Raw genomic sequence first — 25,820 nt, 5'->3', positions numbered from 1 at the left:
GAAGAACAATAGCAACAATTGTTTGCTTTGACGTCCTTTAATTGATATATTTATTAAGAGGCACACTGGTAACTTGAGTCCTCCAGCTGCTCCAATGTCTTCCCAAGGTCTGTTCAGATAATAAGCTCTTTCATTGGTACAGGCACCGCAGGTACACCGAGGGGAATCGTTAACTCTTGACTGCTTGTTTTGCAGAATATGGTGGATGAACTTTGTTCTGGACCTTGCATGGCCCTGGAGATCCATGCCACCGACGCACCCAGAACCTTTCGGGAGTTCTGTGGACCTGCAGACCCTGTGAGTGACAAGACGGTTATAATCTTGTTATAATATGTATTTCTTTCCTTAAGGGTTTCGCAAAAAAGCTTAAACTATGTGCTTATATGCAATCATTTCACTTCACTTTTTATCACTTCAAAGTTATAACAGGCTTAATGAGTCTCTTGGACTCAGTGTCCTCTTTTACCTTATGTATCATGTAATCTGTAGCACTCTGAAGGCATATCATCTGTACTCCCCGGGTAAAAACCTGCTTTGTGTCTACATCTGCCAGTCGAAATGTACACCACCATGAAGGTTTCGTCTTGTACGAAAGATTAGTCTGCCCACTCATGTTGCATGACGACTGTTTCCGCTCTAGGTGGCCACCATTCTGCCAACAGATTTCTGCTGCTGCCAGAGATAGCTTGTAAATTGCAGGTACCAGTCATGATGTACCATTAGATAAGAATTACAATCCTTGTTCCTTGGAATCCATTGGTTGGGGTTTATCTGCTTTACGCACAGTACTAAAAGGTTTTGATGATAATAATGTGGACTTTGTCATTTTCAGTGTGCCGCCTGCTTATAGTCCAGTTGGTTTCCTGTGATGGTTAAAAAAGTGGACTAAGGGCTATAGAGCTTAGTCTTCCAGTTGAGATTAGAGTATTGTGACTTTTAGTCTATGTTTGTTGGCTTTTAGGTTCTGTATACAGTTGAGGTCAAAAGTTTACATACACCTTGCAGAATCTGCTTAATGTAAATTATTTTAGCAAAATAAGAACGATCATACAAAATGCATGTTATTTATTTTATTTAGTACTGACCTGAATAAGTTATTTCACATAAAAGACATTTACATATAGACCACACATAAAAAAATACCCTGTTCAAAAGTTTACATACACTTGATTCTTAATACTATGTTGTAACCTGAATGATCCACAGTTGTGTTTTTTGTTTGTTTATTGACAGTTAGTTATGAGCATTGTCCTGAACAGTTAAACTGCCTGCTGTTCTTCAGAAAAATCTTTCAGGTCCCACAAATTCTTTGGTTTATTTTTCATTCGTTTTTGTGTATTTGAACCCTTTCCAACAATGACTGTATGATTTTGAGATCCATCTTTTCACACTGAGGACAACTGAGGGACTCATATGCAACTATTACAGAAGGTTTAAACACTCACTGATGCTCCAGAAAGAAAAAATGATGCATGAAGGGCCAGAAAAACTTTTTGAATTTGCAGATCAGAGTAAATTTAACTTATCTTGTCTTCTGGGAGACATGTAAGTATCATCTGTAGCTTCTATAGGGCAGTACTAAATAAAAAAAATATGATATTAAGGCAAAATAAGAAAAATGTACACATCTTCATTCTGTTTAAAAGTTTACACCCCTGGTTCTTAATGCATTTTGTTTTCTTTTGAAGCATCAGTGAGTGTTTGAACCTTCTGTAATAGTTGCATATGAGTCCCTCAGTTGTCCTCAGTGCGAAAAGATGAATCTCAAAATCATACGTCATTGTTGGAAAGGGTTCAAATTCACAAAAATGCTCAAAAAACAAAGAATTTGTGGGACCTGATGGATTTGTCTGAAGAACAGCAGGCAGTTCAACTGTTCAGGACAAATAAGGGACTCAAACAAATATCACTAAAAAAAAAAAAAAAAAACACACAGCTGAGGATCATTCAGGTAACAACACAGTATTAAGAATCAAGTGTATGTAAACTTTTGAATGGGGTCATTTTTATAAATTTAACTATTTTTTTTTACTCTTGTGGACTATATGTAAATGTATTTTATGTATTTAATTATCTTATTCAGGTCAGTGCTAAACAAAAAATAACATGCATTTTGTATGATCCCTCTAAAAATAATTAACATTTTGCAGATTTTGAAAGGTGTATGTAAACTTTTGACTTCAACCGTATGTACTCATTAAGTAAAAAAATTAACAAATTAAAATGAAATTGTAAATTTATTTAAAATTGAATTAAATAAAATAAACTAATTAAAAATAATTTAAATAATAATAATAATACATATTACATTTTATAATAAAATATACAAACAATTAATAACAGTTGGTCTTTCAAAATAAATCGATATTTCTATACAGGTGGAGCTGGGGAGGTGGAGGGTTTCAGAGAAACTCTGAAAGTCTGTGGCAAAATGCTCTTGTGAACGCTAACCAGCCATTTAAATGTAAACCGCAAGCTCATTGGCTGCATGCAACATGAACCAATCAGCTTGTGCCAAGTAGTTTAAGGGGCCGTTCACATGTCACGCCTAAAAACGCGTGGAAAACGCATGGAAAGCGCTAGGCGCGCCGCTTTCTTCCTTATCAACAAAGCGCTCGGGCGCTTGCGCTCCGGAAGTGTCTGCCGTTTCTAAGCAACCATCAGCTGCGCTCTAGCTCCAAGCCTATGCGTCTCCATGCATTGTTTCTTCTATTAGCGTCAAAATAATAGGGGCTTGACAAATCATAAAGCTGCTCCTCCATGTTTCTACCGAGGTTTCAATGTAACGGAAAAACGTGAGGAAGCTGATTGGTTGGTTCATGTCACATGACCTGCGGTGCGCTTGCGGAATTCTGAAAAGTTGAGATGTTTTTATCTTGATGCGGCGTGGACGCGCCTGGAAAAAAACGAGCGCGTCGCACCGCGTGCGCGTCGCGACCGCGTCGCTTCCATTATGCGCGCGCAAGCCGCGCGCCTACAACTTTAAATAACGAATTTGAGCGCGCAAAAGACGCTACATGTGAACGGCCCCTAATGCTATGAATATCATCGGTTTGCATTAAGCACCCATCAGCCTACACCATCTAGAGTTTTACAACAGAACTTGGCATTTGCGTTCAATCTGCTTACTTCCCATTGAAATTTAGGAGCATAGAGTAGGGGTGGACCTACTTTTTTCTAAAAATGGTATGTTTTTGAACAAATCATGCACATTTCATACAAATTTGCCACCTCGTAAAATAGTTCAGTTTTATTCTGATATTGGATTGGACTGTCACGCTGTTTATTACCCAAGAGATTGGACATATGACATAAAATGTTTCTATTGACTAAATTTTGACACAGTTTATCCCTTACACAAGCTGATTCTTGCCCAATAGTTATTTGTATTCTTTGACACAAATGGCTTTGATATGCAAAACATGGCTGCAGTGTTGTGACCTTTACAAGGTCAAACTGTATTGCTCAATCATGGGCTCCGGAAAGAGCTCCGCACTTCTCAATTGACAACCCCGCCCTGGGTCCTCCCTACCCTCTCTTTCACACACACACACACACACACACACACACACACACACACACACACACACACACACACACACACACACATACATACAGGCACACTCACATGGCACAGACGGAAACAGAGAGAGAGAGCGTGAGAGTGTGTGGTTGGTTTTTAAACACTCTGACAGGCTGTATATCAGCATTGTCTGGTCACAACAGCAACACTTATAGTCTAATATCTCATGAGTTCTTTTAATGCTCTTTATTTTGACATGTTCTCCTGCTTCCCCTCCCCCCCTCCTTTTGTGCTGGATCTGTGGCTGCGTGTCTGTGGTTTATAAACACTGCCAGTGAGATGCATTAACCATAGTTATTATGTGTGTTTTGGGGGATAGACTGGTCTAGATATTGTACTGAAAACACTTTCTGATTGTTGCTCTGTATAAATGAGGGGTTTCCACCCATTCCTTTCTAAATCACACTAAACACATATACAATGCAACTGTGTTCTGAGCTGCCGTTTACATCTATTTATAAACGTATAAAGCTTTGTACTAGTGTTTAGACTGATTTTAGTCATTTTATGCTAAATTCTAGCACAGCTCTTAACAGAGTGTAAACATTTTTGTCAGTTATTTGTCAAGGCAACTTTAAAAAAAAAAAGAAGTTCTATTCATTGTAATGGAAGAAATCTTGTTATGATTACATCTAATGTCGACACACCTAACTGAATTTTTTTTAAGGAAAAAAGTTGCATGCTGTTTTGTTTGTTTTTGTCACCTAGACTACAGTGACACGTTTGCATTTGTGTTTTCGGAATAATAAGCCGTGTGGGGAAAAAAATGTATTAGGCTTGTTTAACAGTCCTTATATTGCAGGATAACAGGCAAGTCAAAATTGATTTGCAAGCCGGATATTAGGATAAACCATTAACACTTTGAGACTCCAGGATTGTGTGAACAAAAGAAAGGGAGAAATATTTTCAGCATTATTTGTGAAGGATTAGTTGTAGTTCATAAAGAGAGGTTAATACTCTTCATCGCTGTTTGAGTCTGAAGGCAGGCGTGTTTTTCTTTCATTTCAGCCGAAAGTTTCAAAATCCTGAACAAACGCAAAGATTACATTAATTCGGGTTGGAATGTGTAAAGTTTTGTGAGATCTTGACAGCATCTAAAGCTTCAGCTTTTTATGACATCTTCTGCAGAGATGGGAGATGCGTATGGAAGATTTTGAGGGGAGAGGTCAGTGTTGATGACATGGTTTGTCTAGATTAAGCATGCTTCGCTAACTACTCTTGCCTGGTGACCTCCAGTGGTTTTCCCACTGTTGAACACACTTTAGTGTCATGTAAGGGTCCATGTTTAGGGTCCATGAGAATAGTCCTGTAAAGTTAATTTTTTATTTGGAGGAAAACTGTATCGGGGAACAGAAGCACAAAATGGTCCATCATATGGTGGAAAATAAAAAACAGAAGTAGGAACATGCATCTATCATCATGCCAGGAACATTAAAGATTAAAGGGATAGTTCACCCATAAATGAAAATTCTGTTATTAATTGCTCACCCTTATGGTGTTCCAAACCCATAAGACCTTCATTCACCTTCAGAACACAAGATATTTTTTGGATGAAATCTGAGAGCTTTCTGACCCTTCACAGAAAAAATTGTTGAATAAAGTTGTTATTTTTATTTTCTTTGCACACGAAAATTATTCTCGTTGCTTCATATCATTAGGTTTGAACCACCAATATCACATGGACTATTTTAAAGTTGTCCTTACTGCATTTCTGGGCCTTGAACGTGGTACACTCTTAAAAATAAAGGTGCTTCACAATGCCATAGAAGAACATTTTATGTCTAAATGGTTCCATAAAGAGCCTTTAACATCTGAAGAACCTTTCTGTTTCACAAAAGGTTCTTTGTGGCAAAAGAAGGTTCTTCAGATTATAAAAAGGTAAGAAAGAGATGGTTCTTTAAAGAACCTTTGACTGAATGGTTCTTTGTGAAACCAAAAATGGTTCTTCTATGGCATCGCTGTGAAGAACCTTTTAAAGCACAGTTATTTTTAGGAGTGTAGTTGTGTTGCTGTCTATGCAGAATCAGAAAGCTCTCGTATTTCATCAAAAATGTCTTAATTTGTCTTAATTAATCCTCATTTCTGCACTACCAATGTCACAGTGTCACATAAAGCATATTTTCGAGAAAAAAAAAAAAAAAAAAAACGTTCATGTGCAAACACAGCTCTTATGGGTCTATACAAATGTAGGCATGTCTCAACAGGTAAAAGTAGGCTACTTTCAATAAATGATCCAACATATTAGGTATACTTTTAACTTAAAGTTTAACTTACCTGCCAAGGAGAAACTCTGCAAGTTCATTGGTTCGACTGAAACCCAAACATTCTATCAAATTCCTTCATCTTGTAAAAACACTACTAATGTTTACCCACGTTTTACCCCATTGTCTGTCTCTGTGTATTTTGGCAGTTCAAGTATTTTTGCCAAATACGTCTGTAATGAGATATGAATGTAATTTTCCACACCAGCTAAACACCCTTTTGGTTGTGTGGAGGTGTGCAAGTATATAGATAAACAGGCAGGTAAGCTACCAGTCAAAAGTTTTTGAACAGTAAGATTTCGAATGTTTTTTTTTTTTAAGAATCTCTTCTGCTCATGAAGCCTGCTCATTTATTTGACCCAAAGTACAGCAAAAACTGTACAATTTTGAAATATTTTTACCATTTAAAAGTTTTCTATTTGAAAATATTTACAATTATTTTTTTCTGTGATTTCAAAGCTGAATTTTTAGCATCTTTACTTCAGTCACATGATCCTTCAGAAGTCATTGTAATATTCTGATTTGCTCCTCAAAAACATGTATTATTATGTTGAAAACAGCTGAGTAGAAAGTTTTCAGGTTTCTTTGATGAACAGAGAGTTCAGAAGAACAGCGTTAATCTGAAATATAAATCTTTTGTAACATTATAAATGTCTTTATCATCACTTTCGATCAATGTAAAGCATCCTTGCTAAATAAAAGTATTAATTTCTATTAAAAAAAAGCTTGGATGGTATAGTGTATAATGTTACAAAAGCTTTTTATTTCAGATAATCTTTGATGATATCTTTGGATACCATCTGCATTACACCTAAACCTACACGATAGTATGAACAAAAGCAAATGTGATGTAAAAACGCAATCGCAAGCATGCCATTTTAGCTTGTTTTCGATCTCTCATCTTTCAGCTCTTTCATCGTGAGTCATGTTTTTCAGGGGATTTGTACCCAAGGATTCCGCATCCTGAGTCCATATTTGGTGCTTGCTGTTTTACCACCTCTAGTTTTCATTTCTGTTGGAAACTGCAGTGATATGTACTTTTTGGTACGTATTTCATGTCTTGTAAAAATGATTCCACGGGTTCGTTTTCGTCATGAGATCAGGTAGCATTATTTTTATGTTAATGGTTGTCATTTATCAGTCATATATCATCAAACTAACCCCCAGTTTTGGTCATTTATTTGGCACCATCTAATTTTGAGGTTTTGAGTCTTACTTCTAGGTAGCTGTTTTAACAATTTTTTTAAGGGTGTGTTTTCTGAACACTGTCTATTTGTAATATAGTGTTGCTGGTTTTCAGGAAGGATATCAGTTGTGGAACACTGTGCTCCTCTCCAGTACCTTGATGTTACAGATCGCTTTATCATGTTGATAGAAGAAGAGCAAGAGGAATTGTGTGACAGACAGTAGTGAAAAATTCATAATGGTGGATCCTGTTGGCTTCAGGATCTCCACTCTAGTCAAGTGTTGGAGAGTTTTTAGCTTTCTTATTCCTGCTTGTTATGATAGTATTGTTCAGTGTAACCAGATTCTCTGGCTGAAGTGTATACAAGGAAACAGTCTTTCTAAACACAACTTCCTTGAACAAGTTACAAGGTTGTTTCTTAATGTGTGAAATTGTATTTGGCTAATATTATGTATTATTAGATCAGCCCAACCTCACAAAAGAATAAATTCAGTGGTTCCAGCATAAATACCTGCTGTTATTGTCTGCCATTATGCATTCATTTGCATTCTGCATGTCTGTTTGAACTTGATAAGCTCCAAGGCTGACTTTTGTCCAAGGTTGTACAGAAGAAATTAGCCATTTGTTTTCTGTGTGAGAACGCACCAAGGTCCTGTTCTCTTAGTTGTGCTTAAGTCTCATATGGTGTTGGAGCTCATGAATAATGTATTGTGCCGACAGATCGTATCAACTGACAAAGTTCAACTGAATGCCTGTCAATGACTGACTGGCTTTCAGCTCCAGGTGCCAAAATACCGTAACAGAACCTTCACTTGGAAACGAAGGTAACTTACTTGTAACATGGTAAACCTATACAGTGGGAATGTAACCGTGCCCGATTTGTCACATACAATGGTGATAAGATAAAGGATTAGATGTTTGGACACAGTGTTTGCCTACTTTAGAGGAGACCATGTGAGCATTTTGTGTATCCATGTCCTCCAGTCGTATCAAAAGTAAACACAATGATTTATGAAAGCAGAATTATGTCTTTAATACAACACTACGGTGAGCGCCCTGAGCTCAGTTTTATAGGATGTTAGTAATCTAGTGTGGTTGTTCTAGTATGTGTTTATGTCAGTCAAGGCCTGTGTTGCCTTCTACGCAGAGAAACAAAGCACAATTGACACTGCTGTCTCTCATGTCTTCTATAGAGTCTTGTTAGATCTGTCTGTGAGAAAATTTGACAAGCCAACATGTTATAGCCTGCAAATAAAGAGCGAAGGCAATTAGTAACAGTGAGTTTTTTCATGGATTAGGGTATTTGACAAGGCATGAGTCACTCAAGTACAAATAACCAAATGCGTTGTAAATTGTTCTCTAATGTTCAGGCAAAATGCAGTTCAGAAAGGCTATAGTGTTTCTAGTGAGAGCAGTTGCTTTTTACAAATAATCAATAGTTTGGGGTCTGTAAGATTTTACATTTCTTTTGAAAGATGTCTCTTATGCTTACCCAAGCATTTATTTAATCACAAATACAGTAAAACAGTAATATTATGAAATATTATTACAGTTTAATACAATAAAATTTAATACAATTCCTGTGACGGCAAAGCTAAAAAAATTTCGCAGTTATTACTCCAGTTTTCAGCGTCACATGATCCTTCAGAAATTATTCTAATACACCTTGTAGAATCTGAAAATGTTAATTATTTTACCAAAATAAGAGGGATCATACAAAATTAAAAATCCTTTAGATCCCACAAATTCAGCATTTTTGTGTATTTGAACCCTTTCCAACAATGACTGTATGATTTTGAGATCCATCTTTTTACAATGAGGACCCCCCCCCCCCTTTCTTTCTGAAGCATCAGTGATCGTTTGAACCTTCTGTAATAGTTGTAATAGTTTTGTAAATTCTATCATTATTTTGTCTTGTGGACTATATGTAAACATCTTGTATGAGAAATATCTTATTCAGGTCAGTACTAAATAAAAAATAAAAAAAAACATTTTGTATGATACCTCTTATTTTGGAAAATTAATTAACATTTTGAAGATTCTGCAAGGTGTATGAAAACTTTTGACCTCAACTGTATTATTTAAAAAATATATTTTTTGTAACATAATAAATGTCCTTACTCTCACCTTGATTAATTTAATGTGTCTTAAGTAAAGAAAAGTGTTAATTTATTTTTAAAAAGTTCCGTCCCAAACTTTTAAATGATAATGTTTTAACATTTTTAAATAGTCAAAGTCCTGTGCTTTTATTCTAAATTGTGTTCAAAAATTGCAAAAGTATATTTTTCATAAAATATCCATTAATCACAAATACAGTAAATAAATGTATGCCTTATCTTAATGTAGATTTTATTTGGAATTGTATTTTTAACAATTTCCTGCTTCATATTTTATTTCATAAGTACCATAAGTGGCTCATTTGTACCTTAATAAATGAATAAATGAATTCTCTAACAGAATAAATGGTTCTCTAACAGCATCTTATGTACATTTCTTGTTGTAAACCAAGGAAATGAATAGGTTATTCAATCAGTCAGGGTTTAATTGTGATGTTGGTTGGTGCTGAAGGCTAGCATGTGTCAGTGCTGTAAGCATGCGGCCATAAAGGCAGAAACGTTGAGATCTGTAGTAACCATGGCGGTGCTCTCTTAGGAGGCTCCAGTGTCGTCCCACAGCATCGATTGCTGCTTAATTAAGGCCCTCTTACATCAGAGCAGCACCAGGAACAGGGAGTGAGTGAGCCATGTGACCGGGACTGAACTGGAACTGCCTCGCACAGTCTGCCCATCATCTGCCACCAAATTAGCTCAGAGCTGCTCCCTCTGTTTCCTAACGATAGGAAAGCCAGGTTTGGTTTGTTGCTGACCATATTCACTCTGTATATTCACTCTGTAGTCTTTGTTGTCATGCCTTAAACATCTGAGTTTTTCTGTGTTTAATTGGTATAATTGGGTCCCTAGTGCATCTACCAACCGAGAAAGAACAACCAAGTAACTTTGTTTTAGTAAGCCTTTTTCTGCAAGCATGTGAAAAAAATGCTTAGATTTTGCTCCCCAGTGACATAGAAAGAGGATCTTATTATAATGTTACCGCCCCTTTATCTGCATGTTTTCACCCACTGCACTGCCATTATGTTTTCGCAACCGACTGCTTTTAGCATTTGTGTGTTTTTAGCATTAATTTGTGTGTATTTGACAGTTTAAGCGCAACAACACATGAAAGAGAACTTAGTTTAGTACTTACATGCCGTGCGACAGCCGCTTTCTGTGTGCGTGCTTTGGATGTGTACACTCATAAAATTACATACATCAGAAGTTTATAGTAATATGACTTTAAAATGCATGATTTCAGCACAATAGACATGATAATAAAAACCAAACAGATGTTTTTTGGCAGAATATCTGAGGTAAGAGCTGTTAAATCACAGCACTATTCTGAAAAAAGGGGGCAGGGAGCAGCAGCTTATTTGCATTTAAAGAGACATTCATGAAAACATAACTTTTTCAAAATTATATAATAAATGATCTGTGGGGTATTTTGAGCTGAAACTTTGCAGACATATTATGGCGACACCTGAAATATATATATTACATCTTGTAAAAAGGGGCGTAATACAGTTGAAGTCAAAAGTTTACAAACACCTTGCAAAATTTGCAAGGTGTGTGTAAACTTTTGACTTCAACTATTTTACCAAAATAAGAGGGATCATACAAAATGCATGTTATTTTTTTTTACTACTGACCTGAATAAGATATTTCACATAAAATACATTTACATAAATTAATTAATTAATTAATTAAAAAATGACCCTGTTTAAAAGTTTACGTACACAAATTCTTTGTTTTTCACACTGAGGGACTCATATGCAAATATTAAAGAAGGTTCAAATGCTCACTGATGCTTCAAAAGAAAAAAACGATTCATTAAGAGCTGGGGGGTAAATACTATTTGAATTTGAAGATCAGGGTAAATTTAACTTATTTTGTCTTTTATGGAACATGTACATATCTTCTGTAGCTTCTGAAGGGCAGTACTGAATGAAAAAATGTGATATTTAGGCAAAATAACAAAAATGTACACATCTTCATTTTCACCCCCTGGTTTTTAATGCATTATTTTTTTCCTTCTGAAGAATCAGTGAGCATTTGAACCTTCTGTAACAATTGCATTTGAGTCCTTTGGTTATCCTCAGTATGAAAAGATGGATCTCAAAAGCATACAGTCATTGTTGGAAAGTGTTCAAATACACAAAAATGCTAAAAAAAAAACAAAAACAAAGAATATGTGGGACCTGAAGGGTTTTTCTGAAGAACAGCGGGCAGTTTAACTGTTCAGGACAAACAAGGAACTCAAACAAACAAATAGAACTAAACAAAAAACAAACACAGCTGTGGATCATTCAGATAACAACACAGCATTCAGAATAAAGTGTATGTAAACTTTTGAACATTTGGTCATTTTTATAAATTCAACTATAATTTTTTTTCTCCAGACTATATGTAAACGTCTTTTATGTGAAAAATCGTATTCAGTTCAGTTTTCAGCCCCTCTTATTTTGGCCAAATAATTAACATTTTGCAGATTATGCAAGGTGTATGTAAACTTTTGACTTCAACTGTAGGTCTCCTATAAACAAATGGTGGCATTGTTCCTTGCCATTTACTTGAAGCTTCTTATCCAAATGACTTCAAGTATGCTAATTATACAGACAATTCCCTAGCCACCACCTGTGGTGAAGTGTTTTGTTCGAGGGCACATTGGTGAAAGCACAATTGTGACGTCATTAATTCTCAAGGTCCTCGTCACTCATTTGGGACTAAAGGTTACCTTTTTTTTTCTTTGTTTAAACTAAAACTTGATTTCAGTTATATGCTGAAGCCCAATTTATTTTTATGGTATTTTCACATCATGTGGTGTTTTGCTTTGTGTGTGTTTAATGACAGTATAGAGACTTGGTTTGAAATGTACAATTCTTGGTAATTGGCCTAGAAAGGCCCATCTTGGCATGGTTGGGATTACAAAAGGACCTTTTAAATGAAAAGAATCTGCCCCTTAATTACCATAGACACAAAGCAGATTAGCACATTGACTATTTTAATAGCCATGAAGTGAGAGCTTTCTGTGAAGGAGATACTGCAACCTCATTTAATAAACAAGAGGCGGCATTGACGTACACAGTAAACTTAAAGATTCTGACCTTGTGACCAACTTCAGTGTCAGTTAAATGTCTAAAAATAGACTAAAAATCTTACATTTACAATCTAGTTTAGACTACAGTTCAGTTTACTGGGGGAAAAATGTTTCTCACCAAGGCTGCGAGGCTTTTAATCAAAAGTAATGTATATTACGAATACAACAGCCATTTTCATTTGTATTATATTTTAAAATGTAATTTATTTTTGTGATGGCAAAACTGAATTTTCAGCAGCAATTCGATGTCACACGATCCTTCAAAAATCATGCTGATTTGGTGCTCAAGAAACAAATATATTTTAATAGTTTAAGTTTAAAACTGTTGTACAGTTGTACATTTTTTTGGAAACCATGATACATTATTTTTTCAAGATTTTTTTTAAAAATTGGAAGTCCAAAAGAGTAGCATATATTTAAAATATAAATCTTTGTAATAATGTAAAAATCTTTACTGTTAGTCTTGATCAGTTGAATAAATTCTTTCTAAATAAATTTGATTTCAGAATAATAATATAAAATTCTTCAAAAGGTTTTAGGAATGTTATGACAAAAATTAGTACAAAATATTAAGGATTCTGCACTATTTCTAGGAATTGTATTGTAAGTTGTTATGGGAAAAATATATTCACAAGGATCAGCTGATATTCTGATCAGGCACATACAGGGTTAAATATGAGGAGTTTAAGTCTGGAACAGTACATTCTGCTAACTTGATCTGACACCCAGATTGTCTTTCACACGTTTGACCAATTAAGGCTAGTTTACCCATCTAGTATAAATTTGTCTTTCTGAATTGCAGTTATTTTAGTTTTCAATAATTTGTGATGATTGCCAAATACTTTAAAATGCCACTGAGAGTCCTTTTGGTGTAAGAGAACAGATATCCAAACACGCTCTAGCACTGGGACGTTTCTCTGAATACAGACTCCATTTTATCAGTGAACGGCGAGAGGAGGGTTTGTGAGGTAACGATTTTTTTTTTTTCTCGTTCTACACAGACAGTAGTGTTACGTCAGCATGTCTCTATTGACATTTACTTCATGTTCTGTGTGGTGGGGTGTGAGAGAGGTTTAGTGTGTATATGCAGTGTGTCTGGCAACGGCTCTGTTTAGAATACGAACACAAGCACACTATGAATGTTGACGTCAGAAAATGGATATCACCAGCATGGATATCTCAGTCATTTAATCACATTGATTTAAGCATTATTCCCAAAGGAGTTCCATGAGACAAAGAGGCAGTGAGAGACTAAATGAACTCCCTTAGCTTGTTTGTTTCTAACCATAGCCTGTAGTTTGTGTCCATGTGACCGTCAGTGTTTGGGCTTGGCACGACTCATTACAGTGACATTAAGCTCAGTGGCTGCAGGTCACTTACAGGTAACTAACGCTATTATAGTGAGCCAGCTTTGCCAGGAATTGAGTCAACATTGAAAATTAAGTGTATGTGTGTTTACATGTGTTTTAAATGTTTGATTTACTCACCCTCAAGCCATCCTAGGTGTATATGACTTTCTTTTTTTAGACTAATACAATCAGAGTTATATTAAAGGGGCAAAACTCATTTTTACATGTTGTTTGAACATTAATGTGTATTGGCAGTTTGTCTACACGTGGTATTTTTTTAATCTTTAAAAATAATTTCCCCTTTTTAAAATCAGGTAATTCTCAGCTTCTTGTCTGTGTGACGACACACCGACAGATGCCACTCCCACGATAGTTCATTGACATTTTTGCCTTACCTTAGACCCGCCCTCACCGAGCTGAAACAGTCCGCCATTGTGTGGACTCAGGTGCAAGGGAAGACAACAATGTCTTAGACTGAGCGATTGAGGTGTTCTGTTGTTGGATGTAATAATGAACATAGCAGTCGTCATTTACTCCCGACATCTGAGTCGCTGAAGATGCAACGGGTTAACATTACTTCCATTTTTTTGAAGGGAAAGCGCTGATCCCGATCTAAATATGTGTCTATGTTCGTGCGAATCATTTGTGATGCAGCTTCACCCACAGCAGAAGTGAGTATAATGGTTTTTTATGCAATTTTGGAAATGGCCTTTCTTAATAATGTGCTAGTTAGCAAGTTTCGCAGCTAAACGCGGCTAAATGCGACTAAAGTAAACATTACGGCTCGTCATCCTACGGCAGACGGGCGGGGCGAGCAGAGCTCATTAGCATTTAAAGGAACATGCAACAGAATAGTTTACTCTAAAAAAGGCTGATTTTGACAAGGTAAAAAGAGTGTTTTTTACACTACCATTGAGAAATTTTAACCAAAGTATGTTATAGACTTCTCATTAAGACCCTAAAGAATCATATCAACTTGTGGAAAATGGGCATCCAATGACCCCTTTAAAAAATGACCTGGCTCTTCAAAGCTTTATAATGACAGTGAATGCGTATTGAGATTTTGAAGCAAAATAAAGTGCATCTATCCATCTTAAAAGTTTGTGTAAGAAAAATAACCGTGTTCAAAACTGATCATAAATTAGATTTGATATAAGATGTAATTCCATATTTGCCAAGAGGAGACTGATTTTCCTTCGCTGTAAACAAAACTTGGTTCTCGTGAGACTAGCATATTCTCACCGGAGCTTACGCTACACCTACGTCCTATGTCCTATGTCATCCACTGGAACACCACTCTCTCGTGTATGTGCAAATGGCAGTTAGTAAAATCTAGAAATTATGGTTTATTAATTTTGAAATATGAATTTTTTTCGTACACAAACATATCGATTCGCTTCAGAAGGCCTTTATTTACCCCCTGGAGCCTCGTGGAGTACTTTTTATGATAGATTGGATGCACTTTATTGGACTAAAAATCTCAACACCCTCACTACCATTTAAACTGGGAAGACATTTTTAAAATAACTTTGATTGTATTTGTTTAAAAGAACAAATTCAAAAGAACTTAAGATGGCTTGAGGGTGAGTAAATCATGGGGTAGTTTTTATTTTTGGGTGAAGTGTAACTACAGTTCAAAAGCTTGGGGTCAAGATTTTAAGCAAGCATGCTTCATATTGATTGAAATCAGTAAAGACATTTATAATATTTCAAATTATTTAACTTTATATTTATCAATTAATCTTAGATAAAATTACTGTTTCCACACAAATATAAAAAAAACACTGTTTTCAACATTTTTAATGGTACTTGACCTCCAAATATGTATATTAGAATTAAGGATCATGTTCCACTAAAACTAAAATCGCTGCTGAAAATTCTGCTTCAAAATTAAGTTTTGATATATTTATGGTTGGAAATGTACAACATATCATCTTATAACTTGTTCTTTATTTAATATCCTAATGATTTTTGACATAAAAGACAAAGTGTTCATTTTGACCCATAAAATATATCTTTGGCTAGTGGTACATATATTTTCCATGCTACTTAAGACTGGTTTTGTCGTCCAGGGTCACATATATATGTTTTAGTACTTTTTCTTATTGTTATACTCACACCTGGAGTTGCATTTGAATTTTTATTATTTTCTCTTTTGTTGCCATTTAGACTGTGCCAGTATTGCCTACACAAACTGTGCATAATTAAAAAGAAATCCTCAGAGATGTGTGTTATTCATCTGTGTTTGATCAAAGGAGGATGTGCCTCAGAGTTCTGTATCATTATTTTGAACTGACTCATTATTAAGAAACACGAACTTGCTGTAAAACTAAAGAAGTGAAGGATTTGATTGTCTTTGCGTTCCTTTTGTAAGTCCACAAGATAAGGATAATAACTAACCAGCAAGAGTCTCTAAATATAACAAAGCTTTAGAAAGGAAATCATATGTTACAGACAGTGCTCTTTATTGAAACCAAAACACTAATTTTGCCTCAGACTTTCTCTCATAACAATGTGTGGTCGCTTAATACTCCCTCTTTGTTTGAACTGTGTGGTCTTTAGCAAGTTCCAGGCCAGTGAAATGGCAATCCAGAGATCAAAATGGAGGTGACAAGATAGGTGTGGCTAAGGAAACCCAATTTATTTACATGTAGATAACCCGTCCCTCATGGGTGGTGATTGGGAGTTAAATTTCCTACTGGTAGAGATTAGCAGAGGACAGTAGAGCCGCCGGGGCTTGTGTCCTCGGGAACATTTCATTTCATCACGTTCCATTTTAGCCTTAGCCAGTTGGCCAGCTGAGCTCTGAATGAGAAGCACATGTGAGCGCGAATTAAAGTCAAGACCTGGTATTAGTCCAACATTCTGCTGAAAGGGCAGTGAAATATAAACTCAAAGTAAACTCAGCCAAGACCCCTTGAACTTCTGTCACGCTGTAATGGCAGGGGAGGAGTATTTGTTTAACATTTGTGCACCTTTGTAAAGACAATCGTGTATTTTATTGCTTATACCATTACACTCAACTACATCAGTTCTATTTTGTTGCTTGTGAGACTTTGAAATGTCTTGTGTTCCTCTGCTACCGTTTCGCTGTTTTTTGCTAGATGACAGCATGCCCAGAATGCTGAGCAGCCTGTTCTTTGCCAGCCTGGTGTTAAAGTCAGGTTGAGATGAGCTTGACCAGAGAAAATAACACAGTAGTTCGGGTTTCACACAGATAATGTCACAATTCTGAATTAACTTATTTTCATTTGGAATCCACTAAGATTTTTCAGGTCAACTAGTAGTCATTCATCTTAAGCATGAATCAACTATTAGTTGCACGTTTATTAATAAACCATTTAAATCATAATAATGAGCCTTTCATTGCTTACATAGCCTAAAAAGCACTCAAGCACACATAAAGCTTGCCACAGTGCACTGGCAGATATAATAATTATGAATTGTCTGGGAAAAACAGCAAGGAGACTGCATTAACATTTAAATAATTTATTGATAAACTAGCGCTTTCTTTGTCTTGGGTTTAAGAGATGAAGTCGGCGACACTCATCATCTCTGCAGTAGTGATGTGCCTAAATGCATGTTTAATACGGATTACATAATCTGAGTATATATGTTTTCTATTTGAATTTGTTCATTTGAAAGTAGACATTTCACTCTCTATAGATATGTTTTTCATGTCTGTGAGGCAAGTATACACAGAGTTTCGAAGTTTCGCACTCAAGTTCAAAGAGACCAAGACGGCAGAAAGCGCTGTTTCCTGTTTGCCTTCTTTATTTTACAAAGCGCAACGTTTCGTTGTTATTGTGAGTGCACAGAAATAAACGTAGTCTTTATAGATACAAAAGATGTATTACTTTTATCTGTATGACCAAAAATGACGTAGCATTTGTCATTCAGCTTCCAAACTCGCAGATACTTGAATAGCACACTTTTTTTTAGGTTAACATTAGATTGAGCGGCCATGTAAAGTTGCTACCATTTTTATAGTTTGGATGATATGCCATATTTGAGGTTGAGGAATGATGACGAGCCGTTAATGAGTCCGTCACGGACTGAGTGACTTTGCCACTTCCTGTTGATTTTTTTTTCTGCAACTAAGCAACTAATACAATTTTGGTTGACCAAAGCCTCTTCTCATCGACTAACGTTTAGTCGACTATTAGGGGGCAGCCCTAGAATACACCAATATTTAAATTTCTGTCGACAGGTAAACTGATAATTATTGTGATATTATGACTCTCTCTGGAAGAAAAAAGTGCAATTGTACATTATTTGCCCCTGAAAGTTTAATAATAGTAACTTAAGGGTACAAAGATACTACTTTAAAGAACTAATATGCACTTTTTAAAGGGCTGATTTGGTACCATTTTTGCACATTTTTTCTTGACAGTGTTAATACCCATTCAATTCTGAAAAATTATATAGTACTTTGTAGTGCTGAGTGATATACCGGTTCAAATAGTAAACTGGTTTTAATTACGCAAATGGTATGAATTTAAAAAAAATTGCATACCAGTAAAAGTGCCATAAAAGTCGTTAATTAAAAGGAGATCCCTCTTAACTGCATACACTTCTCACTAATGTTTGGAAAACTTTTAGAACTGTTAATAACGCACAACTAATTCTTTAACTGGGGAAATAAACCAACTGTAAACAACCATTAATATAAGCGAGAGACGTTTATGACCGACGCAAAGAGGAGAATACTGTAGCAGGCAAATGATGCCCACTGTTCACACTGCGCAAAATATAAGAAGAAAATTCTAAATACTGAACTGTGGGTGAGGGGGTTATATGAATGTATCTCTGTGAGGAACTGACTGTCTTCAGAAATGTTTAGATTATTCTAGTATTTTCTTTTTTAACTTCCCGCTGTATCGCTGCTGTTCCATAAGCGCCACCTGCTGTCAGAGGCTGCGTTTACACTTTAAAACGCATAACTTTTGCGTTTACACTACTTAGGCATTTTCAACTCTCAAAAACTGCGACTTTCTGAAATGCTGCAGACCCCATTTTAGTTTGAAAACTCTGGATTGCATTTCAGTGTAAACGGACCAAAACGGAGACTACTGAAAACGATAACATGGCTGTCCACATTCGCTCTGGGTATCCTTTATGACCGTGTAAACAATAACATCATGTGTACACGGGCCCGAGAGTGAATTTGTATACTCATTCAGCCCATTTTTGTTTCATTCAAATGTTTTATGTAGCATAATATCACAAAGCTAAGGTAAGACTATTCTTTCAATCTAATTTACATCAAAAACTGCTCATGTGGCATGTTTGTTTGGATTGTGATTAAAATGTAGTGGTTCTGCAACCGTTTCATGCATTCTGATTAATATAAAGGCACAGTCAGGGAAAAAACATCATAAACCGTCAAACCGCCAGAACCCTGCAAAAAAAAATAAAAAAGATTTTTTCCATACTGTGGAAGTCATTGGCTACCATCAACTATTTGGTTACCAACAACCTTAAAGCATCATCTTTTGTACTCAAAGGAAGAAACTCATATTGGTTTGGAACAACTTGAGGGTTAGTGAATGATGACAGTGTTTTCAGTTTTGGGTGAACTGTCCCTTTAAGTTTAAGGTTTTTTTTTTTGTATGACTCCCAAGTGACTCAAAGAGCACTGTTTAGGAAGCTGATGTTTGCAGTAACGCGAACAAGCATGTGTGAGTAACCTGATTCCCTGGATAGAATGTGACGTTATGTGATCTCGCGGCAGCGTTGAGCATGAGTAACCATCACAGCACATGCGTCGTCACCTGTGCTTTTATCCAATTTCTCTACCAAGAAAACCCTGTACAAAGTAAAGCATATGCACCATTGTTCTTACTGTAACCCATCACAGAGCTGTCATCACAATCCGTGTTCTTTTTCCACACAGGAAATTGCACGCCACCTTCGGCCCGCCACTTTACGAGCGCTCTACGGCAAAAACAAAGTGCAGAATGCTATTCACTGCACCGACCTACCGGAAGACGGGATTCTGGAGGTAAACACAAGCAAATCTCATTCAAATGTTATGCAAGAGCCACACAGTCACGTTTTGTATTCAGTCTGATTGAGGAAGTTGTTCGCCTTCAAAAATATTTCTGGATCCCACAAATGCTTATGAAGCCCAGAACAAAATGGCATCCAGGTCTCATGACTGTTCGCAGTGGGCCGAGGCAGACCTACAGCCCGGCTTGTCTCACAGGAAGGGAAGCATGCGGGTTTGGTAGAAGGGGGGGTGGGAAGGCATTATTATGCCAGGGAGTGGGTTTGGCCCGGTGGACGTCATTGTTGTGCACAACTCCTGATCTGTCCAGCCTACTAGCACAAATGTCCCCTTGTTAATCATTTGCCTGCTGACCGACTCAGCCATGACATTCCAAGAGCTCAGGCCTCACAGAGGCCCAGCACAGACGTCGGCTGCCGTAACAGGCACAATTCAGAAAAGTAAAACAAGCTGGTGAGCTGATGCTGAGGCCTGATGAAGCGCGACTCGAATTAACACAGGTTTGGTTTTTTAATGTAAGACATTAGACTTTGTTAAATATTCTCATAAGATACATTCCAATTCACATACTTATGCACTATTCTATGCCTTTTTTAATAAATATTGAGTAGTGTGTTTATTCTGAAAATTAAAAAAAAAAGCTATTCAAGTATTAGTTTGCTAATTTACTCACCCCCATGTCATCTAAGATGTTCATGTCGTTCTTTCTTCGTCTAAAAGAAATGGAGGTATTTGAGGAAAACATTCCAAGATTTTTCTCCATATAGTGGACTTCAACGGTGGCCATTGAGTTGAAGGTCTGAAATGCAGTTTCAATGCTGCTTCAAAGGGCTCTACACAATCCCAGCCGAGGAATAAGTGTCTTATCTGAAACGATTGGTCATTTTCTAAAAAAAATTAAAATGTATATATATTTTAACTACAAATGTTCGTCTTGCATTATGTAATCACGTTGTAAAGTTCTTTGGTTAGTTCTTTGTCTGTGTACTTCGGGTCAAAAAGGTAAGGTAGAGCGTAAAACACCTTCTCATTTTCTCCTTCAACTTCAAAATCACCTGTCATTGTTGTTTTACCTTTTTTGTAAAGAGCGTTTGACTTTCTTTCTTCATTCGCTTTGTAAACACTGGGTTGGTACCAGTGTTAATTTTGAAAGGCATTTTTGATTTGGTCTTAATCGTTATCTTGAGACAAAAAATGCTTAATAGTCTTAGTAAAATTTTAGTCATTTGAGTCTTTCAGAGTTTGAGTCTAGTTTTAGTCAACAAAAGGTCATTGCATTTTTGTCAACTTTTAGTCATTACTTTAAGTCAAACTGATAGAGCTGGGGTACTCGGACTTGTACTCAGACTCGAGTCCGGTCTCGAGTACAGTTTTTAGCGGACTCGGACTTGTCACGGACTCGGATGCATTTTGACTCGGACTCGAGCTTTTTGGACTCGGGAATTGTTGCCGAGTCCAGCCGAGTCCAGGGACAGTTGACAGAAATGTTACTGACTCGATGCATTATTACGAAAGTGACATTCAGTATTGGCATGTGTTTAAAAGTCTTGCCAGTACTTGAAAGCCTGCTGGTTTCTTAATGCATACACACACCCAAAGCGTGCTGGCTGAAAGCGCCTCTCAGTCAGCGTGTGAATGCTGAATTAAGTTTTCTTTTGCATGTTATTGCTAAACACTTACACGAAAAGCAATGTCAAAATGCACCGTCTTGGAGAGTATTCATGTAAATGCTGTCGGTTTTGTCTTGAGTAAATTTGAACAGTTGGGAGAAATACAGATGTGTCAAAATATATGATCTGTGCATCCAGTCTTAAAGTGATAGCAGCGTAAACCTGCTGCAGCAGACTGTCATATTACATTTACCTATTTTATCTCACAATTCGGAATTTTTTTAAATGTTTTTTTTTGTCGTTTATGTGTTATATTTCGGACTTTATAACTCAATTTAACAGTTCTGAGGGGAAAATGCCAGAAGTGTGGGATATAAACTCATGATTTTGAGCTAAGGGGAAAAAGGAGACTGTCTTTTCTTATCAGAATTGTGAGATATAATCTCGGAATTGTGAAAATAAAGTCAGAATTTTTAAATATAAACTCAAATTTCCTTTTTTTTTTTTACTCTTTTATTCCATGGCTTCCATAGACTGCTACTTAAAAACTGTCATTAATCCTCACAGCCTCATTTTCATCCAAGAAAAAAATGTAAAATGCCATCTACCCTGTTTAAAGTCTGACCATTTGTCATAAACACAGCCACAAACTTTCTACGAATTCAACGGCCCGTCGTCAATTATTTCTTACTTATTATTAATTTGATTGCAAACTTACATTGTCCTAAACTCTGTTTTCCACCGTGTGCCACTTGCATAAACACCGCACCCGTAGTGGCTGCCATTGTTGTTTCGCGGGCTATGGTACGTCAGAGCTCGGAACTGGGAGTACATCGATCTAGTACGAGTTCACGGGTGGGAAGTCACGGTTGTGACTGCCATTGCAGTGCACTTTCACGGGTAGAAGGTTGGAAGAACACGGGTAACGGGTTGCCTGGAACCCGGCATGAGATCTGAGGTAAACTATTGCTGCGTCATGCCTTATTGCAATTACCTTTATTTCAAGGTTAACAACACGTGATGATCTACGCCTAAACAAAGCCTAAATTGATCAGGTAATACAGCGGTCATGTGGTACAAGTCGTAGCTCTCAGAAGACTCCCAGTTCATAAGTTCTACGAGGATGTGAATGCTTTTTACAAGTTGGAATCTCCTAATTACGGGAATTCCGATATGGCGTGAAGGCACCTTATCTGTTGTTGCTTTCAGTATGGCTATAAATGTCATGCAGTATGACATATTTAAACTTACATTAGACACCGTTAACACTGAACAAAGCACATAATCAGTACCTGAGAATTATCATTGTTGTAGTTTGTATGTTGTTGTCGCCATCGCGGCTAGTTAGGACAAAAATTCCGACTAACATGGAAAGATACCTTTTTTGTGTGTTGCGTTGCATGTAGTTAGGACACGGTGCAAACATTGACTTTTCACCCAACTGTTTAAGTTCACTTAAGCATAACAGGGGTCCGTTCTTCATACCTCGCTAACTAAGTTAGCTGGATTTGATTGTTGACGATTTGGCATGATCTTGGATTGTTTGGTTCTTCGAAGCTCATCCTGGACTTGCTGTCATAGCAACAGCTCTGCAAGCTTAAACCTGCTCTGGAGCAGGTTTATTTAATGTAAACAGGATTTAGGCTGCGCTCCTGGCGGGTTATGATTGGTTGAAATGGCGAGGTCACATCTGATTGGTTAAAGAGCACGACTGACGCGGACTGACTCACGTGGGAAAAGAAAAGTATCTTGCAAGAAAGTGTATATATATATGACAGGTTCCAAAAAATATTTGGCAGCACAACTGTTGATATTATCCAACATTGATCATTCTAATAATAAATCAGCATATTAGAATGATTCCTGAAGGATCGTGTGACACTTAAGACTGGAGTAACAGCTGATAAAAATTCAGCTTTTCATCACAGGAATAAATTCTATTTCAAAGTATGTTAAAATATATTAAAAAAACAAAAACATTATTTTATTTTGTAAAAACAATTTGCAATATTACTGTTTTTTCTGTATTTTTAATCAAATAAATGCAGTCTTGATGAGCATAAGAGACTTCTTTAAAGACTATTACAAGTCTTACTGACCCCAAACTTTTGAACGGTTGTGTATAAAAAAATAAAAATATAAATAAAATAACATATCAAGGAAAAAACATGTAACATGGGCAGCATTAACGCATTTAATTTGTTCACTACTTTTTGCCAGCCCTCTCTCCTTGCTTTTCCAGCCTTTGCAGTATTCCCTTGCGTTTTAACTAAACTCTGAAACTCCTGAAATCCCTCAATCAAGAGTTCTTGCTCTGCTGCAGAAAAATACTGAGCTCGCTCCTTCGTCATGTTCGCCGACCAATCAAAGCGTTGCCGATCAATGTTTCTACTATCGATACGTAGCCCCTTTTAAACCACCCAGTGATCTCAAATAACTTCATCCAGCTATACTAATCATCAACAACAGGTGCGTTCGGAGAACCGGAATAGAGAGCTCATAGTTAGCGTGATGATTTGATCTTGGATGTGTCATTTGATCCTGGATGTAGTAAGCGAGGTACGAAGAACGGACCCCAGGTTTGCACATGATGTCACTGCTGTGGCGCGAAATGCAGCTGGAAGGCAGGAAGTGATTTTTCTCTATAGGAATCACTAGCAGAATGCCTATGTTTTGCATTGTTCATGGATGCTCAAATTTGTCAAATCGAGAAACCACAGGGAGCTTTTATCATGTATGAAATAAACATAAACAACTCAAAGCATAGGCTTTTTGAGTTTCTGCTTCCTATAGAGAAAAACCACTTCCTGCCCTCCTGCTGCATTTCACGCATCATCAGAATCACATGATTGCTAACAACCTATTGACTATTTACGTAAAATACTTTACTGAGAACTGAAAAAGTGGAGCGTGCACGAGAGGGAGCGCTTCTGGTGTGTCTATCAGCGTGATTCCGCCTACCCTGCCTTCACTAACTTAAGTTAATTGACAACGAATTGTGAAAAACGGGACGTCTGGTCACCTTTTGGAGGCCATTATTTCAGACCACTAGTTCGTGTTTTGGTAATAAATCCGTCCACTGTAGCTGCCAGACTAAGACTAGATATGCAAACGCCCCTCCTCCGACTGCAATCCAATGACAGGGATGCACATTTTGAAAGATGACAGTTAGCCTATAGGATGTATTTTGATTGTCCAGTAGTCCTCAAATTACATTCTAGTCCCATCGCTCGTTAATGTAGATGCGGCATAAATTGTCTCAGTTTTTAGTCACAGAAAAAATGTTTGACAAATATTTTTCGCCGTCTTCTTCGTTGACGAAATTAACACTGGTCAGTACTTCCGCCTACATCAAGCCAGACCTTTCCAACGTTGCTACCTAATGTGAAGTCGAGCTAGTGCAAGACAAGCATTAGAGGTTAAAAAGTAAATAAATTTGTATTTAAAAAAAAAAAAAGGTTTTTGAGCCCGTAAATCACAATTTTGTAGCGTTCCAGGCAAGCCACGCCAATTTGCCTGAGCGAATTATATATTATAATATTATTATTAATTTGATTGCAACTGGGAGTACATCGATCTAGTACGAGTTCACGGGTGGGAAGTCACGGGTTTGACTGCACTTTGACGGGTAGAAAGTTGGAAAAACACCGGTAAGGGGTTGCCCAGAATGTGGCATTATTCCTTGCCTGGGATCGTGTAGAGCCCTTTGAAGCTGCATGAAAACTGCAATTTGGACCCTCAACCCATTCAATCCCCATTGAAGTCCACTATATGGAGAAAAATCTTGAAAAGTTTTCCTCAAAAACCCAAATAAAGCTGAGATACTCTACAGGACTTTTAAAATCTGAACAGATTTTTAATACACCAGGCATTTGACTTTATAAATGTTTACAGATTAAATCTAGGTATCTTAAACTAAACCTCTACCAGACTATCCAAGTTGCATAGAAGCATGTGCTTTGGCAATGAAAATTACAAATGAAAACAATGTTTTCGAAAACCGGTTCAAAATATGAAACATGTTTTATATCCTCTGACTGGATGGAATCATATTTTGAAGCTAAAAATCATCAAAATATGTCCATTATCCACCTTTTTCTTCCCGTAGGAGCAGGCACAGCCATTTGTAAATTTGAAAGGGTCTGGCTTCCGGTGTCATCTACGTTCAGTTATCATTTTGCTGCTTTATATTGCAAATTGGTTTATCTTACCATATTATTTTAATGTATTATTATAATTCTGAGCACACTGGTTTGTAGTGCAAACAGTTTTACTGTTTACTGCACGTTGTTATTCTTCACATTATTTCTCTAAAGAGGTTAATGAACAGCGGAAGTCTCATCCATAGGCTTACTTCTGCATTAAAGAAAAAGGAAAATACACTAGGATTTTTAGTGAAATCTGTGAACTCCAACCACCCAAAATATGCAGACTTGCATTGTTAAAACTAATTACCATTGCAGGTTAACAGGATTATCAAACTTCCATGTTGGATGACAAATTAACCTTGGAATGAATTGTGGGAATTTCTGTTTTGCAGGTCCAGTATTTCTTTAAGATTTTAGACGGGTGAAGCAACCATGAGAAACGGCCATCCAGCAGTAATTTAAATAAAGACCACTTTACCAAAA

General features: G+C 36.8%; 1 protein-coding gene across 1 annotated transcript in view; it reads left to right on the top strand.

Annotated features, from left to right (window-relative positions):
* nme7 (NME/NM23 family member 7) overlaps positions 1-25,820 on the top strand; it is a 53,069-nt gene extending 27,249 nt beyond the window's left edge. Inside the window, exons 10-12 of the mRNA XM_073852419.1 lie at positions 196-297; positions 19,466-19,573; positions 25,730-25,820. Coding sequence (XP_073708520.1) covers positions 196-297; positions 19,466-19,573; positions 25,730-25,762 — 243 coding nt within the window. The 3' untranslated portion in view covers positions 25,763-25,820. The remainder of the gene's footprint in view (positions 1-195; positions 298-19,465; positions 19,574-25,729) is intronic.

Source organism: Garra rufa, chromosome 12 (genome assembly GCF_049309525.1).
Source record: "Garra rufa chromosome 12, GarRuf1.0, whole genome shotgun sequence".
In the NCBI taxonomy this organism is placed as follows: Eukaryota; Metazoa; Chordata; class Actinopteri; order Cypriniformes; family Cyprinidae; genus Garra; species Garra rufa.
This window is presented reverse-complemented; position numbering and strand designations above follow the sequence as displayed.